This window comes from Haemaphysalis longicornis, unplaced genomic scaffold (assembly GCF_048455015.1).
Source record: "Haemaphysalis longicornis isolate Haplotype H1 unplaced genomic scaffold, Haemaphysalis longicornis Haplotype H1 scaffold_16, whole genome shotgun sequence".
Lineage (NCBI taxonomy): Eukaryota > Metazoa > Arthropoda > Arachnida > Ixodida > Ixodidae > Haemaphysalis > Haemaphysalis longicornis.
This window is the reverse complement of record NW_027526266.1, coordinates 12,823,487-12,840,220: the sequence shown is the minus strand read 5'-3', so window position 1 is coordinate 12,840,220 and position 16,734 is coordinate 12,823,487. Positions and strand designations below refer to the sequence as shown.

The following is a 16,734-nucleotide window of genomic DNA, read 5'->3' as shown; positions in this document are numbered from 1 at the left end:
ATGTCGACTCCATTTAGCAGCCACACGCGGGAATCAAACAGAAACCGAAACTCGCGCCGAAACCGAGACGGCGGCTATTTTAAAAATACTAGTACCGTATATTGCCGCGTATAAGTCGACCTTTTTTTTAAAAAATGACCTTCGAAAATTAGGGGGGTCGACTTATACGCGGAGTCGACCTATACATGGGCTGCCATCCGCTAGAAATTCAAATTTGCCGCCGCTCAAATGTTTCTGGAGCCGACTAGAGCCACTACGAAGCCTTATCTAGCCAACACTAGCCAGTCACATGAGTCGCTCGCCATTTTGGGAAGCGCTCTTTGTGTTCTGTTGCGGGCGGCACGGGGCATTAGTGACCTTTCCTGACCAGCCGTAGCAATGCCTCCGCAAGCTCGGCGCCAGTACAGCGCAACATTCAAGCGCAAGGTAATTTTGTTTGCCGAAGACAACAACAACGTCGCGGCAGAACGAGAGTTCGGCGTCTCCGAAAAGTGTGTTCGGGGATGGCGGCAGCAGAAAGACCACATCTTCGCGTGCGCTGGTACGCGTCGGTCGTTTCGCGGGCCGAAGCAGGGACGTTACCCCGTCGTTGAAGAGAAGGTGCTCGAGTGGGTACAGCTGCAGAGGAATGAAAGCCTCAGCATGTCGTATGAGGACATTGAAATGAAGTTGCGGAACGTCGCAACTGAGCTAAACATCCACCGCGAGGAGTTCAAAATATCCAAAAAATGGATAACGAACTTTATGAAGCGTAACGGGCTGAGTCTCCGGCGTCGCACAACGGTTGCGCAAAAGCTGCCGGAGTCGTATGATGAAAAGCGGCTCGAGTTTCGGCGGTACGTCGAGGACCTGAGGAGGCGGCGGGGGTTCCTGCTCGGCCAGATCGGCAATGCCGACCAAACACCGGTCTGGTTCGATATGCCAAGCAGGAGAACCGTCGCCGAAAAGGGAGAGCGTCGGGTCCGCCTCCTAACAACAGGGAATGAGCACAACCGCTTCACCGTCATGTTGTGCTGCACGGCTGACGGCCACAAGTTGCCACCCTTCATTGTTTTTAAACGTAAAACCCTGCCGAAGGAGACATTCCCGCCCAAGGTCATTGTGCGAGTGAACGAGAAGGGTTTCTTCAACGAAGAAACCGTGCTGGAATGGTTTCGGATGGTGTGGTGCAGGCGTCCCGGAGCTCTGCTGAAGCCCCAGAGCATGCTTGTGCTAGACTCTTTCCGCGGCCACATGACGGACCGGGTCAAGAAGGCTGTGGCCAACGCCGAGTGCGACCTTGTCGTAATCCCGGGGGGGGGGGGGGGATGACGTCGATGCTTCAGCCGATCAACGTATCCCTCAACAAGCCCTTCAAGGACCGCCTCGGGGCTCTGTACAACGACTGGATGAAACAGGCGGACAAAACCACAACACCCACCGGCCGTGTGAAGCGCCCGACCCTGAGCACGGTAGCCCAGTGGGTGAACGATGCCTGGTACGGCCTACCTGACGACATGGTGCGTGACGCCTTCGTGAAGTGTTCGATTTTGGCCCCGCTTGTGCCAGCTACCTCCGACGACGACGAGAGCGACGACGACAGCGACGAGTAGGCTTAGGCTTCGAGCCACCGCTCTGGAACTGGTCGCTGTTTGGTTGTCACCAATCACTTGTTGATATTTTTGCTTTGTTTCGTTCGCTCGGCGACGGCAGTGACGGCCGGGGCTACGCCCGCAGCATCCACAGTGGGAATAAAAGTCAGTATTTTTGGTCCTTCAGAAATTGCTTTTCCTTTTTTTTTGCGTTGGCGGAAATGAAAACTAGGGGGGTCAACTTATTTTCGGAGTCGACTAATACGCGGCAATATACGGTAAAACCAAGTACACCCGCAGCCCTAGTCATGGAATCGTCTGATCCGAACAACAAAGCTCTCATCGAGGAGCTCGGGCTTTCATTCAACCTCACACCACTTGAACACTCAATGCTTCTAAATGCACGACCGGCAGGAGTTGTGGGATACAAGGATGGACCGGAAAGTGACCATTCCGCGATACCCACAACAGCCGAACGCCCAGACGTCAGCACTGCTGCCTCATCAGCCCCGTCGCGACGGACAAACACAGACTGGTACATATGTGCCATATTTTTATTATTAAGGTTATTAAGAGTTCAATTTCAGTAGCAGTATCGCTTATGCCAGTTGGCCGGTGTCGTGTATGGAAAGCCATTCGGTCGAGCTCTCTGCTCCGACCAGAAAGATACGAGCGTCAATGCGCAATGTGTACGGTATTTTTTTTTCCAAGTGCACAGCACTTTGACGGCGATTTCACGAAGTGGGCGAAGAGTGCCGCGTGTCCCAGGAGTAAGCTAACCCAAGTGTCCCTTCCATAATCACTTCGTCGGAAATGAAGCAAGCACACTCGTACTTCCTTTAGCTCCCTTTCTCCTCCATTTGCAAAGTTCACAAAACGTAGCCACTTGCTTCGCCGAGGTTCGTTGTTGGGCAGCCCATGAAAGGAGATCTCTTCAACAGCGGGGATGTCACACTCCCTCGACGATTTGCCCGTACTACATGGGCATTTCAGAATGCAGCAACGAAATTTCATTGCAAAGTACTCGGACAAACTGAAGTTTTCAGTGGTTGTAAACTCAGGGCTGGGCAGTATCGCGATACCAGGATATCGCGATAGTATCTTAGAGCTACTTTTGAGTATCTGTTTTTCAGCATCGAAATACATTTGAAAAATGTATTTGTATCTCGGTAGTGAAATACTTTTACGGTGTATCGAATATATCGCGATACTCCGGCGCCGAAAAGTACCTCGTTACATTCATTTTCTTGTCTCATAAGAAGTCGGCTTTTTTTTAGGTTGGCGCCACGCCGCCTGGCTTCCTTCTGTGGGCGGCAGTGTTAGCCTAGACATTCCGGACGCGGCGGCGATTAGGCAGCCGGGTAGATAATTTCCACCACAAGGCACATGTGTTGGCTGTAGCTCTGATTAACCAAATGGTCGACGCTCCCTTTATATTAAAAATTGCGAGGGCATACTTACAAAGAGCTTCGTCACCGCTCATTTTGGTGTCAGTGAGTGTGGCGTTTCGCACGATAGCGATAGCCACACGTCGCCCCGCGCCCGATCCCTCTAAAGAAAGCGCATGCTTCGTTCCGTTGAACTGCGGAATGGGCGTGAACTTCCAGGAAGGGGCGTGTTAGATGTACAAGAGATTTCGTCGACACTTAATTTGGTGTTTACGCACTGGGGCGGCTCGGACGACATGGTGTATTTAAGGGCTGGCTGTGGAAAACGAGGATTACTGGCGTGTTGACCGTTGCTTTCGTCAGTGGCGAACGATGGCGGCCGCTGAAGGCCGTGAAGCACGGTCTATCCTGGATGGCACATTCTTTGAACCCTTGGAAAACGAGTCAACTGGTTCAACTCTCAAAGCAGAATGCAAGCTTTGTGGAAAAGTACTTTCGGGTTCGAGGACGTCGACACTTCAAGATACATCTGAAGGTAAGCGGGCACATTTACTTTAAACGGGCTTTTACTTTAAACTTTAAGTATTGTAAATGACTTTTAGATCCTTACGTCGCTGAAATAAAAAAAGTATTTCAGTATCTGTATCTGTACCTTGTATCTGTATTCCAGAATACTTTTTTGTGCAAATTGCGCAAGTATCTCAGAAATATCCCGTTACGTCTAATTTACATGTATCTTAGTATCTGTATTTTAGGCGCCAGCGCATGTATCGCGATATCTGTATTCCAGAATACATTTTGAAGTATCTCTGCCCAGCCCTGCACAAAAGTAAATGCATTGCAAAGCTCGAGCAATACCAGCAGTCATTCACCCACTGACACGACTTTCCCGAAATTTCTGGTGATGAAATCTGACGATGTTCAGAAGCCCCTGAGGAAAGTTTCGCCGTTTGCCGTAGCCAGAGAGCTGAGCAATCTACTTGGACCGAGATACAGCGTTAAAGATGCCGACCAAGGATCTCCTGGTGGAAGCCCAAGCGAAATTTCAGTCAGATGCCCTGCTGTCAATGAAAGAGCTTGCAACACACAAGGTTCACGTAACTGCCCACCACACCCTAAACACTAGGTTGGGGGTAGCGTCGGGCAAGGACCTGATGGATGTGTCTGAAGAAGAGATTCTGGAGGGGTTCAAAGAAGAGCAAACAAATGTTATTGCAGTGCGAAGAATAAAGATCCGCAGGAAAGATGAGGAAATTGCCACGAAACATTTGGTTCTCACCTTCAACTCCACCACTTTACCCAACAATGTACACCTAGGCTACCTGAATCTACGCGTCAGACCGTACGTACCAAACCCCAGGCGCTTTTTGCGCTGCCAGAGGTATGGGCACACACAGCAGCCATGCCGTGGAAAATCGACCTGCGCACTGTGCGCTAGCACTGAACATAGAAATGACGCCTGTGATGTAGAAGATGTCAAATGTGTGAATGTAGAAGATGTCAAATGTGTGAATGTCAAATGTGTGAATGATGTAGAAGATGTCAAAAGCGGTGAACAACCTGCATACTCCAGGAAGTGCCCACGCTTCAGGCGGGAGAAAGAGCTGCTAGCGATCCAGGTGAAAGAGAATGTGTTCTTCCTGGAGGCCAAACGATGCCTGGCCTTCGCTCAAAAAGGGTCCTTTGCTAAGGTAGCCCGTCAGGGGGTGGGGCTGCATCAATTTCCGGCACTGGCGCAGTCCACTCAGGGGAACTGCACAGAGCCACAGCCCCCAAAACAAGTCAAGCCGGCAGCCAAGCTCCCAGCCACCGAAGTGGTGTGGCTTCCAAGCTGCCAAAAGACGGTGCAGGCTCCGCCCCTGCGACACCATCTACCTCCTCTCCTCGAGTGACGGTCGACGTGCCACAGAGGAGGGCGCCCTCAGGAAGTGGCACTGCTGCAGGTGCTGCTCCTGGGCAGCAACAACCTGGGGACCCCCCCCCCGACCCTCGACAGAAGCCAAAGGGCCGGGGAAAACCGCCTTGTCCCCTTAATGGTATTCACGGAAATGAAGGCAGTGCAGGAGGTAGGGGAGGAGATGGAGGTGTGCCCTAGTGCCTCTTCGAGCGTGTCTTCGTCCACACCTACTTGACCCGAAAAACGACAATTCTAGAAGACACCTGTATGGTGCAAATGGTCCAATGGAACTGCCGTGGGTTATTGCACAATGTAGATGGTATTCACGCAATTATACACAAATATGAACCCAAAATAATAGCTTTGCAGGAGACAAATTTAACAAAAAGACATGACATCCTTCGCAATTTTCACCTCCTTAGGAAAGACAGAGAAAACTGCACTCACGCCTCAGGCACAATTCTCAAGTCTATACAACTTAACACTACGCTGGAGGCTGTAGCAGCGCAAGTCTATATTAACAAGCTTGTCCCTGTTGTTTCACTGTACTTGCCACCATCAGATCATGTGTCCTTACAGGAACTGAATGACCTCGTTGAACAACTTCCTGCTCCAATAATTATTATGGCAGACTTCAATGCTCATCACTTCCTGTTGGGAGGTGAAAGAATAGACAGCCGCGGAAAACTCATTGAACAGTGGGTTAATACCAACAGCTTAGTGGTTTTCAAAAACGGAGAGAAGACGCATTTTTCTGCATGCAATGGAAGCGTTTCTGTTGGGTCACCGAACCTCCAGATTGATTATGAGTGGAGTGTTGTGAATAATTTGTATGGAAGTGGCCACTTTCCTGCCTTGCTGCGCGAAGTGCAAACCCTTCCTTCCCTCAAGAGCTGTGCACCCCGATGGAAGCTCGAGAGGACACATTGGGAAAGATTTAAGGAGTTAGTTTCCTTTGATCGATTTGACAGCAGCATGTCCATTGATGAGGCAAATACCTTCTTGCAGCTGCAAAAGTTGCAATCCCCCAGACACCTGGACGGATTCCCAAGCAACCAAAGGCGTGGTGGAACAATGCATGTCGCACATCCCGGAAAAAGCAGAACAAGGCTTGGGGTGTATTTAGACGGTACCCCACCTTAGAGGACTGCCTGAGCTTTAAAGCAGCCTGTGCTGCGCCCGGAAAATCAGAAAAGTGGCCAAAAGGAATTCATGGCAAAGCTTTGTAAGTACAATAAATACTGCCACTCCCGATTCTATTCTCTTTGTACTGTGGACCACCTCGGCGCAGGGGGTGGTGCACATGCACGCAGGACGCCCGCAGGGCACAGAGCATTACACACGACGAAGCCCTGATAGTTCACAGCCGGCAGGAGATACCAATCTTCTACGCAGAATGCGCGCGCAGCATAGGCAGATAGTGGCGCCCATAAGAGGGGGCCAGACAAGCCGAGGGGGCAGTCAGTCGCGCGTAGTCGAGCGGTGGTGTTTGACCCGTGGAAGTGAGTGACGAGAGGCCCGTACCTACTCAGACGGAAGGACAACAGCACGACGCAAGGTCGCCGAGGAAAACGAGTAAGTGTCTGCTTCGCTTGACCATGGCTGGTTAAATTGTCGAAGCTCCCCGACAAGCGAGTTCAGGATAGAGCGTTTTTTGCTGGTGATCACTGTTCCACTGCTCCGCCCAGCCACCTGTTATCATGAGACGGTGTCTGTCGGCTTGTTATCCTAGGGTTGTGTTCTGTTATTTTCACTGCCCTGGGGAAGGGCCGGCTAATTTTGAATTTTTATTCTCGGGGCGTAGAATAAAACTTGTTCATTTATTACTGCCATGTCTTGGTGTTTCCTCATCACGCGAAACGCGGCTCGCGTACCCACTTTACAAGAAGGCTAGTTCCTTCAGTACATAAACAATTTTCCATCAGTTTGGAAGCATTCACAGGCACTAATGTATGCTGATGACACAGCTCTTATATTCACAGGCGCGACAATCGACGAAATTCAACCTAAAATAAATCATGATTTCTGAAGTGTAGTGGCGTGGTTCAGCAACCTCAATCCCTTAATCTTGATAAAACCAAATACACCATTTTCCACTCAAGGAGAAAGCAATTACGTTCCATCTAGTTATCTGTTTCCTCAAACAACAAACAACTCGGCTGCTCGGCTGTCTGGACCTACAAGTTCAACAGGGTCTGGTTCAGTGTGCTCAGACAGCGGTCACGGCCAATGGAGCCCCCGAATAGGAACTTCACCTAGTTTTGTGAGGGGGTGCTGCCCAATAGGGATGGCTCTCCCCAAGCTACCTTTCTGTAATGCATCAGTTAACAAATGTTCATCATCATCATCGTCGTCCCGGCAGAAGAATGTCTTGTCGGAAGAATGAACAGAGGTTCAAACAAACCTTGCCACACTTGCGTGGCTACCACCTTAAACAAGCTTTCCAGGCAACGCCAGTTACACTCAGGTACTTAATCGAGTCCTGCCAACCTACCCAGGAGCCCCAAACAACCTCAATGAAGAACCCAATCTCCATTGAAAAACGCGTGGCCGTGGCCTCTACAACCTGCGTTGTTATGCCGATGACAGGACGATCGCCCACTTGTTCAGTATCGGGCGAACAACTTCTCGGCATGTGGGGGTCCGTGCTGACCAGTCTCAGAATCGGGGCGACAGAGCGTCGGAGGTCAACGGTGAATGCATTGTTCACGGAGTTCTGTGCTGCGGAAATCAACATTCCTGAAGATGACCGGGTGGCGATGTTTTATCCAGATGGAATGGCTGCACATATGCATGAATCCCATAGAGTCACAGGCTTCCCCCAAGCAGGTAGTGCCCAAAATGGGTACCACTTTCCCGTCTCATTTCCGAAAGGGTCAGCAGCTGACTACTACAGCCACCAGGGCTGGTAGGTTCTTTTGCTTCTCTGTAGTGCGAGTGCTGAAACTGAATTTTATGGGCCGCATAAGAATGGCCTTATCGACAAAAGTCACGCTTTTCCCACCGTTCATGATTAAAAACACACGATAAAAAAAATAGAAAAGATAGCGCGAAGTAGCGAACGGAACGATGCAGGCGATGGCGACTCACAAGCGGTAAGAGCCAATGGCGGTTCCGATTTTGCGTCACGTGATTTAAATACCCAGTAGGAGCTCGCAAAACAAGCAGGAAGAATTTTTTTTTTTATGCGGAGATACGAAGCTGGCGAGCGGCTCAATCAAGAGAAGGCTTGATCTACCTCTCTGAAGTGACTGAAATGGCGGCGGGCCACACTGCTGTGCGAAAAAAATTCTCAAACACGGCCGAAATTCGGCTTGATTGCGCGATTTCTTGGGTCACCGCGAGTCATTCCGACACATTTTTCCCCAAGTTCTTATTCGTATTTCGTTTTCATTTTTTTTACGCGTGAAGGAAGGATAGTCAAAAATGATAATGCAAGCAAAAACAAAAAATCGGAATATCTCGAAAAAATCACGTTTTTTCAACCCGCGTGTCCCCTTAAGGGGGGACACGGCTCTTAGACTCGGAAAATCGGCCCAAAAATCAAGTTTTCAGTTGCCGCATTTTCGGGTTTCAAACACCCTTCTGCACCTACGCGCGAAGTTTCATTCGAATGCATGAAGTATTCGCTGAGTTATAGCGATTTAAAAATGCAATATCGCACCCACAGCTCTTTAAATTGAGGTCAATTTGCAGCCAACTTCGGCCGCCCGGATCTCGGAAACTACGCGCTTCACCACGGCTTTGTTGGTCTCGTTCGAAAGAGCGCGTTTTCAAATTTGTTTACCGCGCAAAATGCAAGCCTAACCCGTCCCTAGCGCGAACAAAACAAACGCAAAAATAGGAGCGAGCGCGAGCGGCTATTGGCCGGTTTTTGCACGTGACCAAAATGGCGCCTTCTGGTTGGCTCCCGGGAACTTGCTTTGAAAAACTGACCGCTGGTGTAGCCATCTTGTTTGGGAGCCGACCACGCTAACCACGCCGAGGTGATGATGCCGGGGGGTGCTAAAAAGTTCCACTCTCTGCACCGATACGGCAAGAAGCGAGCAAAACCCAAGAAATACGATACCGACGTGACCTTGGCGCTTCCTACGCCTTATCAGCAACCAGCCGCCGATGCTGACAGCGTCTCGGCCGACGGAGCTCCACCGACTCAACTCGAGGACAGCGGGCCGATTTGCGCGAACTCCGGTCGCGTAAGAATGGACTCGCGACCAGTGACGACCAGTGACATTGCCCAAGCGAGTGCGCGTGAGAAGGCTATTCTTGATAGGCTCGAGTCCACGCCGGCAACTACGCGAAAGACGACGCCTTTCACGGAGCCCGCTGGTGCCTCCGCAACGTCGGCCACAGACGACGCGCCTTCGTACGGAATTGTGCACATGGCCCTTCTAAACACACTGTTCGACGCCTTGAGTTGCAAGACATGCAATGGACGTGTAGAATTGGTGAGTGGCGAGCGTAATTATGGCCTTGCCACGAAGCTGTCTGTGCGGTGTGTGAACTGCGGCGAGATCGCGGCAGAGTGGAGCTCGCCGAGGGTTGACAGAGGAAAGACGTGCAACCCTTTTGAGGTGAACCTGCTAGCTGGTCGTGCAATGATATCGACCGGGAACGGCCAAACAGCGATGAACGACATCTTTGCCACAATGGGGTTATCCCGCCGGGGACTGCACAACAAGACGTTTCAGCGGCATCTGAAAAAGACTTTTCAGCCTGCTGCCACCCGTGCAGCCGAGGCCGCAATGACTCAGTGCGCCCAAGAAGTGGCGGCAGTGTACGATGACTTGTGTTTTGGACACAAGGGAAACATTGCCGTGTGCTACGATGGCACGTGGATGACGCGGGGGCATTCTTCGCACGTAGGTGTCGGCACTGTGGTGGAACTGTTCACTGGCTATGTGCTGGACTATGTTGTTCTTTCAAACTTTTGTTTGGGCTGTGAAAATGGCCCCAAGCCCGGCAGTAAGGACTATGACAAATGGAAGTCCAGCCACCAATGCCAAAAAAACACCTCTTCCAAAGCAGGCCAAATGGAGGTGGAGGCTGGGAAAATGCTGTTCGAAAGGTCCCTGCAGAAACGAAACCTGCGGTACACCACCGTCGTCTGTGATGGTGACAGCCGTACCTACAATGCTGTTCGGGATGCAAAAGTGTACGGCTATGTCGAAGTGCAGAAGGAGGACTGCATAAACCATGTGCAGAAGCGCATGCGGACGGCGGCACGCAACTTGTTGCAAACACACAGAGGTGCAGGCAAGCGAAGCCTTGGTGGCCGGGGGAGGCTAACAGCTGACCTTATTGACAAGCTAGCCCTGTACTATGGTCGAGCACTGAAGTCACACGTGGGTGACGTAGATGCCATGCACCGGGCAGTGATGGCTACATACTATCACGTTACATCCACTGATGGCAGCCCCAACCACACTTTCTGCCCCTCAGGTGAGCAGTCTTGGTGCCGTCACAATGCCGCAACAGCTAAAGGAGAGCCGCAGCCTAAGCACAACTACAACCTGCCAAGTGACGTGGCTGAAGCACTTTTGCCTGTTTACAAGCGCCTGTCGGAGAAGAGCCTGCTGCAGAGGTGTGTGCGGGGGAAGACCCAGAACTCAAATGAGAGCTTCCACTCGGTGATTTGGAGTCTGATCAGCAAGGACCAGCACTCGTCGCTGTTTGCCGTTGAAGCCGCTGTTGCCGAAGCTGTGCTGCGCTTCAACACTGGCAACATGCACGCGGCTACAGCAATCTTGGGAGAGATGAACATGAATGCTATGGTCACTAATTCCAAGAGAGCACAAGAAAAGGACTTGCGTCGCAGCACGGGTTCTGCTAAGAAGCGGGCAGCTTCCCTTGGGATTGCCAACATCGTGAGGAGAAGGCACCGTGACGGGATGCACGCCGACTACGCTCCAGGGGCTTTTTAGTTGCACTTGAATTTTTCGTCTATCTTCTTGAGACCGTGACGCTCACAGCCCCATGTCCGGATGTGCACAGTCTGTGCTCCCGAGTTTGTCAAACTTCCAAAGTTTCAAGTTTTTTTTTTTTTTTGCCAAAATATACTGTGAGACTGTGACCCTCACAGACCCATGACAGGATGCACACTGCCCATGCTCCTGGGGTTTTTTTTAGTCACACTTCAAAAGTTTCATGTTTGTTTCCTTCGGTGAAATATACTGTGAAACTGTTTCTCGCAGCCCCATATTTTCATGTTGTAGCAGTTACAGGAGTTAAAATCTCTTGCCCTACAAGGTAGCAATTATCATAATTCTTCTTTATGAGGGATTTAAAGTCTCTACAAGCGCAACAGGACCAAGATAAAGTGGTTAGCTTTATACAATAAACTCCACAAAAAAATCTGTCGGAAATGCCAAATCACGCATTACATTGCAAATGTAACATGCAATAACTTTTGTTCAGGTTGGTGGAGAATATTTATTCTTGTTTTGTTTCACTCCCTGATCACAACTGATCATTTTGATATGCTAGATGTGTGTGTAAACTCCTTGGAAAAGTTCTGAAACGTTTTTCCTCGTTTTCTCAAAACTGCAATTTTCATGATAGTGCGATTTTGGAGGGTCGATATCTTTGGTGCTATTGCCATAATTCTTTTTTTACTAGAAAGATACACTTTTGGAGAGTGCAATCAGGCTAAATTATGCATAATTATTAGTTTTAAAAAATTAGAAAAGTGGCGATTTATTTTTGATCCAAACAAGCATTTTCACACGCAAACATTTGACTTGCTGTAACTCTGGTTCAAATTGACCTAGAACACTCATTCTTCATTTTTGCACTCTTTGATCACTCTAGATTAGTTCTATATGGTAATTTTCTTTATACTTTATTTTGTTTAGGAAATAACTCTCCTCCAAACAAAGAACATAAATTTGCTAATATCTTAAAAAATTCATATTCCAGGACAAAATAGATAACATATTTAGAATCAGCATGTTGAAATACATAAACCATGCAATTTATATGCAAATCGGTCCATAAATAAAAAAAAAAGTTCTAAGAGGGGTGTCCCCCCTTAAACACTAGGTTGGGAGTGGTGTAGGACGAGACCTGATGGATGTATCTGAAGACGAGATTCTGGAGGGGTTTAAAGAAGAGCAGACAAATGTTATTGCAGTGCGAAGAATAAAGATCCGCAGGAAAGTTGAGGAAATGCCCACAAAACATTTGGTTCTCACCTTCAACTCCACCACTTTGCCCAACAATGTACACCTAGGCTACCTGAATCTACGCGTCAGACCGTACGTACCAAACCCCAGGCGTGCTTCCGCTGCCAGAGGTATGGGCACACGCAGCAGTCATGCCACGGAAAATCGACCTGTGCACTGTGTGCTAGCACCGAGCATGGAAATGACGCCTGTGATGTAGAAGAAGTCAAATGTGTGAATTGCAGCGGTGAACACCCTGCATACTCCAGGAAGTGCCCACGCTTCAGGCAGGACAAAGGGCTGCTAGCGATCAAGGTGAAAGAGAATGTGTCCTTCCCGGAGGCCAAACGACGCCTGGCCTTCGCTCAGAAAGGGTCCTTTGCTGAGGTAGCCCGTCAGGGGGCGGGGCTGCCTCAATTTCCGGCACTGGCACAGTCCACTCAGGGGAACTGCACACAGCCACAGCCCCCTAATTGAGTCAAGCCGGCAGCCAAGCTCCCGGCCACCAAAGAAAGTGGTGTGGCAGCCACCAAAAGACTGTGCAGGCCCCGCCCCTGCCACACCATCGACCTCCTCTCCTCGGGTGACGGTCGACGCACCTCAGAGGAAGGCGCCTTCAGAAAGTGGCCTTGCTGCAGGTGCTGCTCCAGGGCAGCAACGACCTGGGGACCCCCCCCGACCCTCGACAGAAGCCAAAGGGCCCCCTAATGGTATTCACGGAACTGAAGGCAGTGCGAGAGGTAGGGGAGGAGATGGAGGTGTGCCCTAGTGCCTCTGCGAGCATGTCTTCGTCCACACCTACTTGACCCAAAAAACGGCAGCTCTAGAAGACACCCGTATGGTGCAAATGGTCCAATGGAACTGCCGTGGGTTATTGCACAGTATAGATGATATTCACGCAATTATACACAAATATGAACCCAAAATAATAGCTGTGCAGGAGACAAATTTAACGAAAAGACATGACAACATCTTTCGCAATTTTCACCTCCTTAGGAAAGACAGAGAAGACTGCACTCGTGCCTCAGGCGGAGCTCTGGCACTAGGCCCAATTCTCAAGTCTATACAACTTAACACTATGCTAGAGCCTGTAGCAGCGCAAGTCTATATTAACAAGCTTGTCCCTGTTGTTTCACTGTACTTGCCACCATCAGATCATGTGTCCTTACAGAAACTGAATGACCTCATTGAACAACTTCCTGCTCCAATAATTATTATGGGAGACTTCAATGCTCATCACTTCCTGTGGGGAGGTGAAAGAATAGACAGCCGGGGAAAACTCATTGAACAGTGGGTTAATACCAACAGATTAGTGGTTTTCAAAAACAGAGACAAGACGCATTTTTCTGCATGCAATGAAAGCTTTTCTGTTGGGTTGCCGAACCTCCAGATGGATGATGAGTGGACTGTTGTGAATGATCCGTATGGAAGTGGCCACTTTCCTGCCTTGCTGCGCGAAGTGCAAACCCTTCCTTCCCTCAAGAGCTGTGCACCCCGATGGAAGCTCGAGAGGACACATTGGGAAAGATTTAAGGAGTTAGTTTCCTTTGATCGATTTGACAGCAGCATGTCCATTGATGAGGCAAATACCTTCTTGCAGCTGCAAAAGTTGCAATCCCCCAGACACCTGGACGGATTCCCAAGCAACCAAAGGCGTGGTGGAACAATGCATGTCGCACATCCCGGAAAAAGCAGAACAAGGCTTGGGGTGTATTTAGACGGTACCCCACCTTAGAGGACTGCCTGAGCTTTAAAGCAGCCTGTGCTGCGCCCGGAAAATCAGAAAAGTGGCCAAAAGGAATTCATGGCAAAGCTTTGTAAGTACAATAAATACTGCCACTCCCGATTCTATTCTCTTTGTACTGTGGACCACCTCGGCGCAGGGGGTGGTGCACATGCACGCAGGACGCCCGCAGGGCACAGAGCATTACACACGACGAAGTCCTGATAGTTCACAGCCGGCAGGAGATACCAATCTTCTACGCAGAATGCGCGCGCAGCATAGGCAGATAGTGGCGCCCATAAGAGGGGGCCAGACAAGCCGAGGGGGCGGTCAGTCGTGCGTAGTCGAGCGGTGGTGTTTGACCCGTGAAAGTGAGTGACGAGAGGCCCGTACCTACTCGGACGGAAGGACAACAGCACGACGCAAGGTCGCCGAGGAAAACGAGTAAGTGTCCGCTTCGCTTGACCATGGCTGGTTGAATTGTCGAAGCTTCCCGACAAGCCAGTTCAGGATAGAGCGTTTTTTGCTGGTGATCACTGTTCCACTGCTCCGCCCAGCCACCTGTTATCATGAGACGGTGTCTGTCGGCTTGTTATCCTAGGGTTGTGTTCTGTTATTTTCACTGCCCTGGGGAAGGGCCGGCTAATTTTGAATTTTTATTCTCGGGGCGTAGAATAAAACTTGTTCATTTATTACTGCCATGCCTTGGTGTTTCCTCATCACGTGAAACGCGGCTCGCGTACCCACTTTACAAGAAGGCTAGTTCCTTCAGTACATAAACAATTTTCCATCAGTTTGGAAGCATTCACAGGCACTAATGTATGCTGATGACACAGCTCTTATATTCACAGGCGCGACAATCGACGAAATTCAACCTAAAATAAATCATGATTTCTGAAGTGTAGTGGCGTGGTTCAGCAACCTCAATCCCTTAATCTTGATAAAACCAAATACACCATTTTCCACTCAAGGAGAAAGCAATTACGTTCCATCTAGTTATCTGTTTCCTCAAACAACAAACAACTCGGCTGCTCGGCTGTCTGGACCTACAAGTTCAACAGGGTCTGGTTCAGTGTGCTCAGACAGCGGTCACGACCAATGGAGCCCCCGAATAGGAACTTCACCTAGTTTTGTGAACGGGTGCTACCCAATAGGGATGGCTCTCCCCAAGCTACCTTTCTGTAATGCATCAGTTAACAAATGTTCATCATCATCATCGTCGTCCCGGCAGAAGAATGTCTTGTCAGAAGAATGAACAGAGGTTCAAACAAACCTTGCCACACTTGCGTGGCTACCACCTTAAACAAGCTTTCCAGGCAACGCCAGTTACACTCAGGTACTTAATCGAGTCCTGCCAACCTACCCAGGAGCCCCAAACAACCTCAATGAAGAACCCAATCTCCATTGAAAAACGCGTGGCCGTGGCCTCTACAACCTGCGTTGTTATGCCGATGACAGGACGATCGCCCACTTGTTCAGTATCGGGCGAACAACTTCTCGGCATGTGGGGGTCCGTGCTGACCAGTCTCAGAATCGGGGCGACAGAGCGTCGGAGGTCAACGGTGAATGCATTGTTCACGGAGTTCTGTGCTGCGGAAATCAACATTCCTGAAGATGACCGGGTGGGGATGTTTCATCCAGATGGAATGGCTGCACATATGCATGAATCCCATAGAGTCACAGGCTTCCCCCAAGCAGGTAGTGCCCAAAATGGGTACCACTTTCCCATCTCATTTCCGAAAGGGTCAGCAGCTGACTACTACAGCCACCAGGGCTGGTAGGTTCTTTTGCTTCTCTGTAGTGCGAGTGCTGAAACTGAATTTTATGGGCCGCATAAGAATGGCCTTATCGACAAAAGTCACGCTTTTCCCACCGTTCATGATCAAAAACACACGATAAAAAAAATAGAAAAGATAGCGCGAAGTAGCGAACGGAACGATGCAGGCGATGGCGACTCACAAGCGGTAAGAGCCAATGGCGGTTCCGATTTTGCGTCACGTGATTTAAATACCCAGTAGGAGCTCGCAAAACAAGCAGGAAGAATTTTTTTTTTTTATGCGGAGATACGAAGCTGGCGAGCGGCTCAATCAAGAGAAGGCTTGATCTACCTCTCTGAAGTGACTGAAATGGCGGCGGGCCACACTGCTGTGCGAAAAAAATTCTCAAACACGGCCGAAATTCGGCTTGATTGCGCGATTTCTTGGGTCACCGCGAGTCATTCCGACACATTTTTCCCCAAGTTCTTATTCGTATTTCGTTTCATTTTTTTTACGCGTGAAGGAAGGATAGTCAAAAATGATAATGCAAGCAAAAACAAAAAATCGGAATATCTCGAAAAAATCACGTTTTTTCAACCCGCGTGTCCCCTTAAGGGGGTATGGTAGGGTAAACCGGCCAACAAATCAAATTTGCAATTTTGGCGCAGAAAAATCGAGCGCACTACGAGGAACAACCCTGTGGAAGCGCGGCACAATATCGTTGGCAAAGTGATCAGCGGGGAATGCGCAGAGGCAAATGCAGTTGGAGCCACAGACTGGCTTCATGACCGCGTTCCTGGCATTCTCGCCCCGTATGACCGCCGCAACATCTACTAAGCCGACGAGACGGCCTTGTTCTATCGTCTTCTGCCCAAGAGGACCCTGGGCCTCAAGAACGAATGCTGCCACGGCGGAAAGCAATCCAAGCAATGGCTGACCGTGTTGTTGTGCGCCAACATGGATGGCAGCGACAAATGGAAGCCGCTTGTGCTAGGAATGAGTGGACGGCCGCGTTGCTTCCGAGCAACGCGAAGGCCTGGATGACGCGAGCCTTATTCAGCGACTGGCTTGAGGAGCTGGACGAAGATATGGTGCAGCAGAACCGGAAAATCTGCCTGCTTTTAGACAACTGCTCGGCTCACCATGTTGACATGCAGCTCTCTAATGTCGAGCTGGAATATTTTCCCGCACACTGCACTTCGCTGATCCAGCCGTTGGATCAAGGTGTGATCAAC

At 49.9% G+C, this 16,734-nt stretch overlaps 1 protein-coding gene across 1 annotated transcript; it reads left to right on the top strand.

The window, feature by feature from the left end:
- Window positions 1-8,848: 8,848 nt before the first annotated feature.
- On the top strand, window positions 8,849-11,130 carry LOC144166224 (uncharacterized). The gene has a single exon (XM_077695804.1). The coding sequence runs from the start codon at window positions 8,849-8,851 to the stop codon at window positions 10,778-10,780; it is 1,932 nt and encodes a 643-aa protein (XP_077551930.1). The 3' UTR covers window positions 10,781-11,130.
- Window positions 11,131-16,734: the final 5,604 nt, after the last annotated feature.

Bases quoted from the DNA above. Each gene is read 5' to 3' on its own strand.
- LOC144166224 (XM_077695804.1), top strand. From the start codon at position 8,849: ATGCCGGGGGGTGCTAAAAAGTTCCACTCTCTGCACCGATACGGCAAG.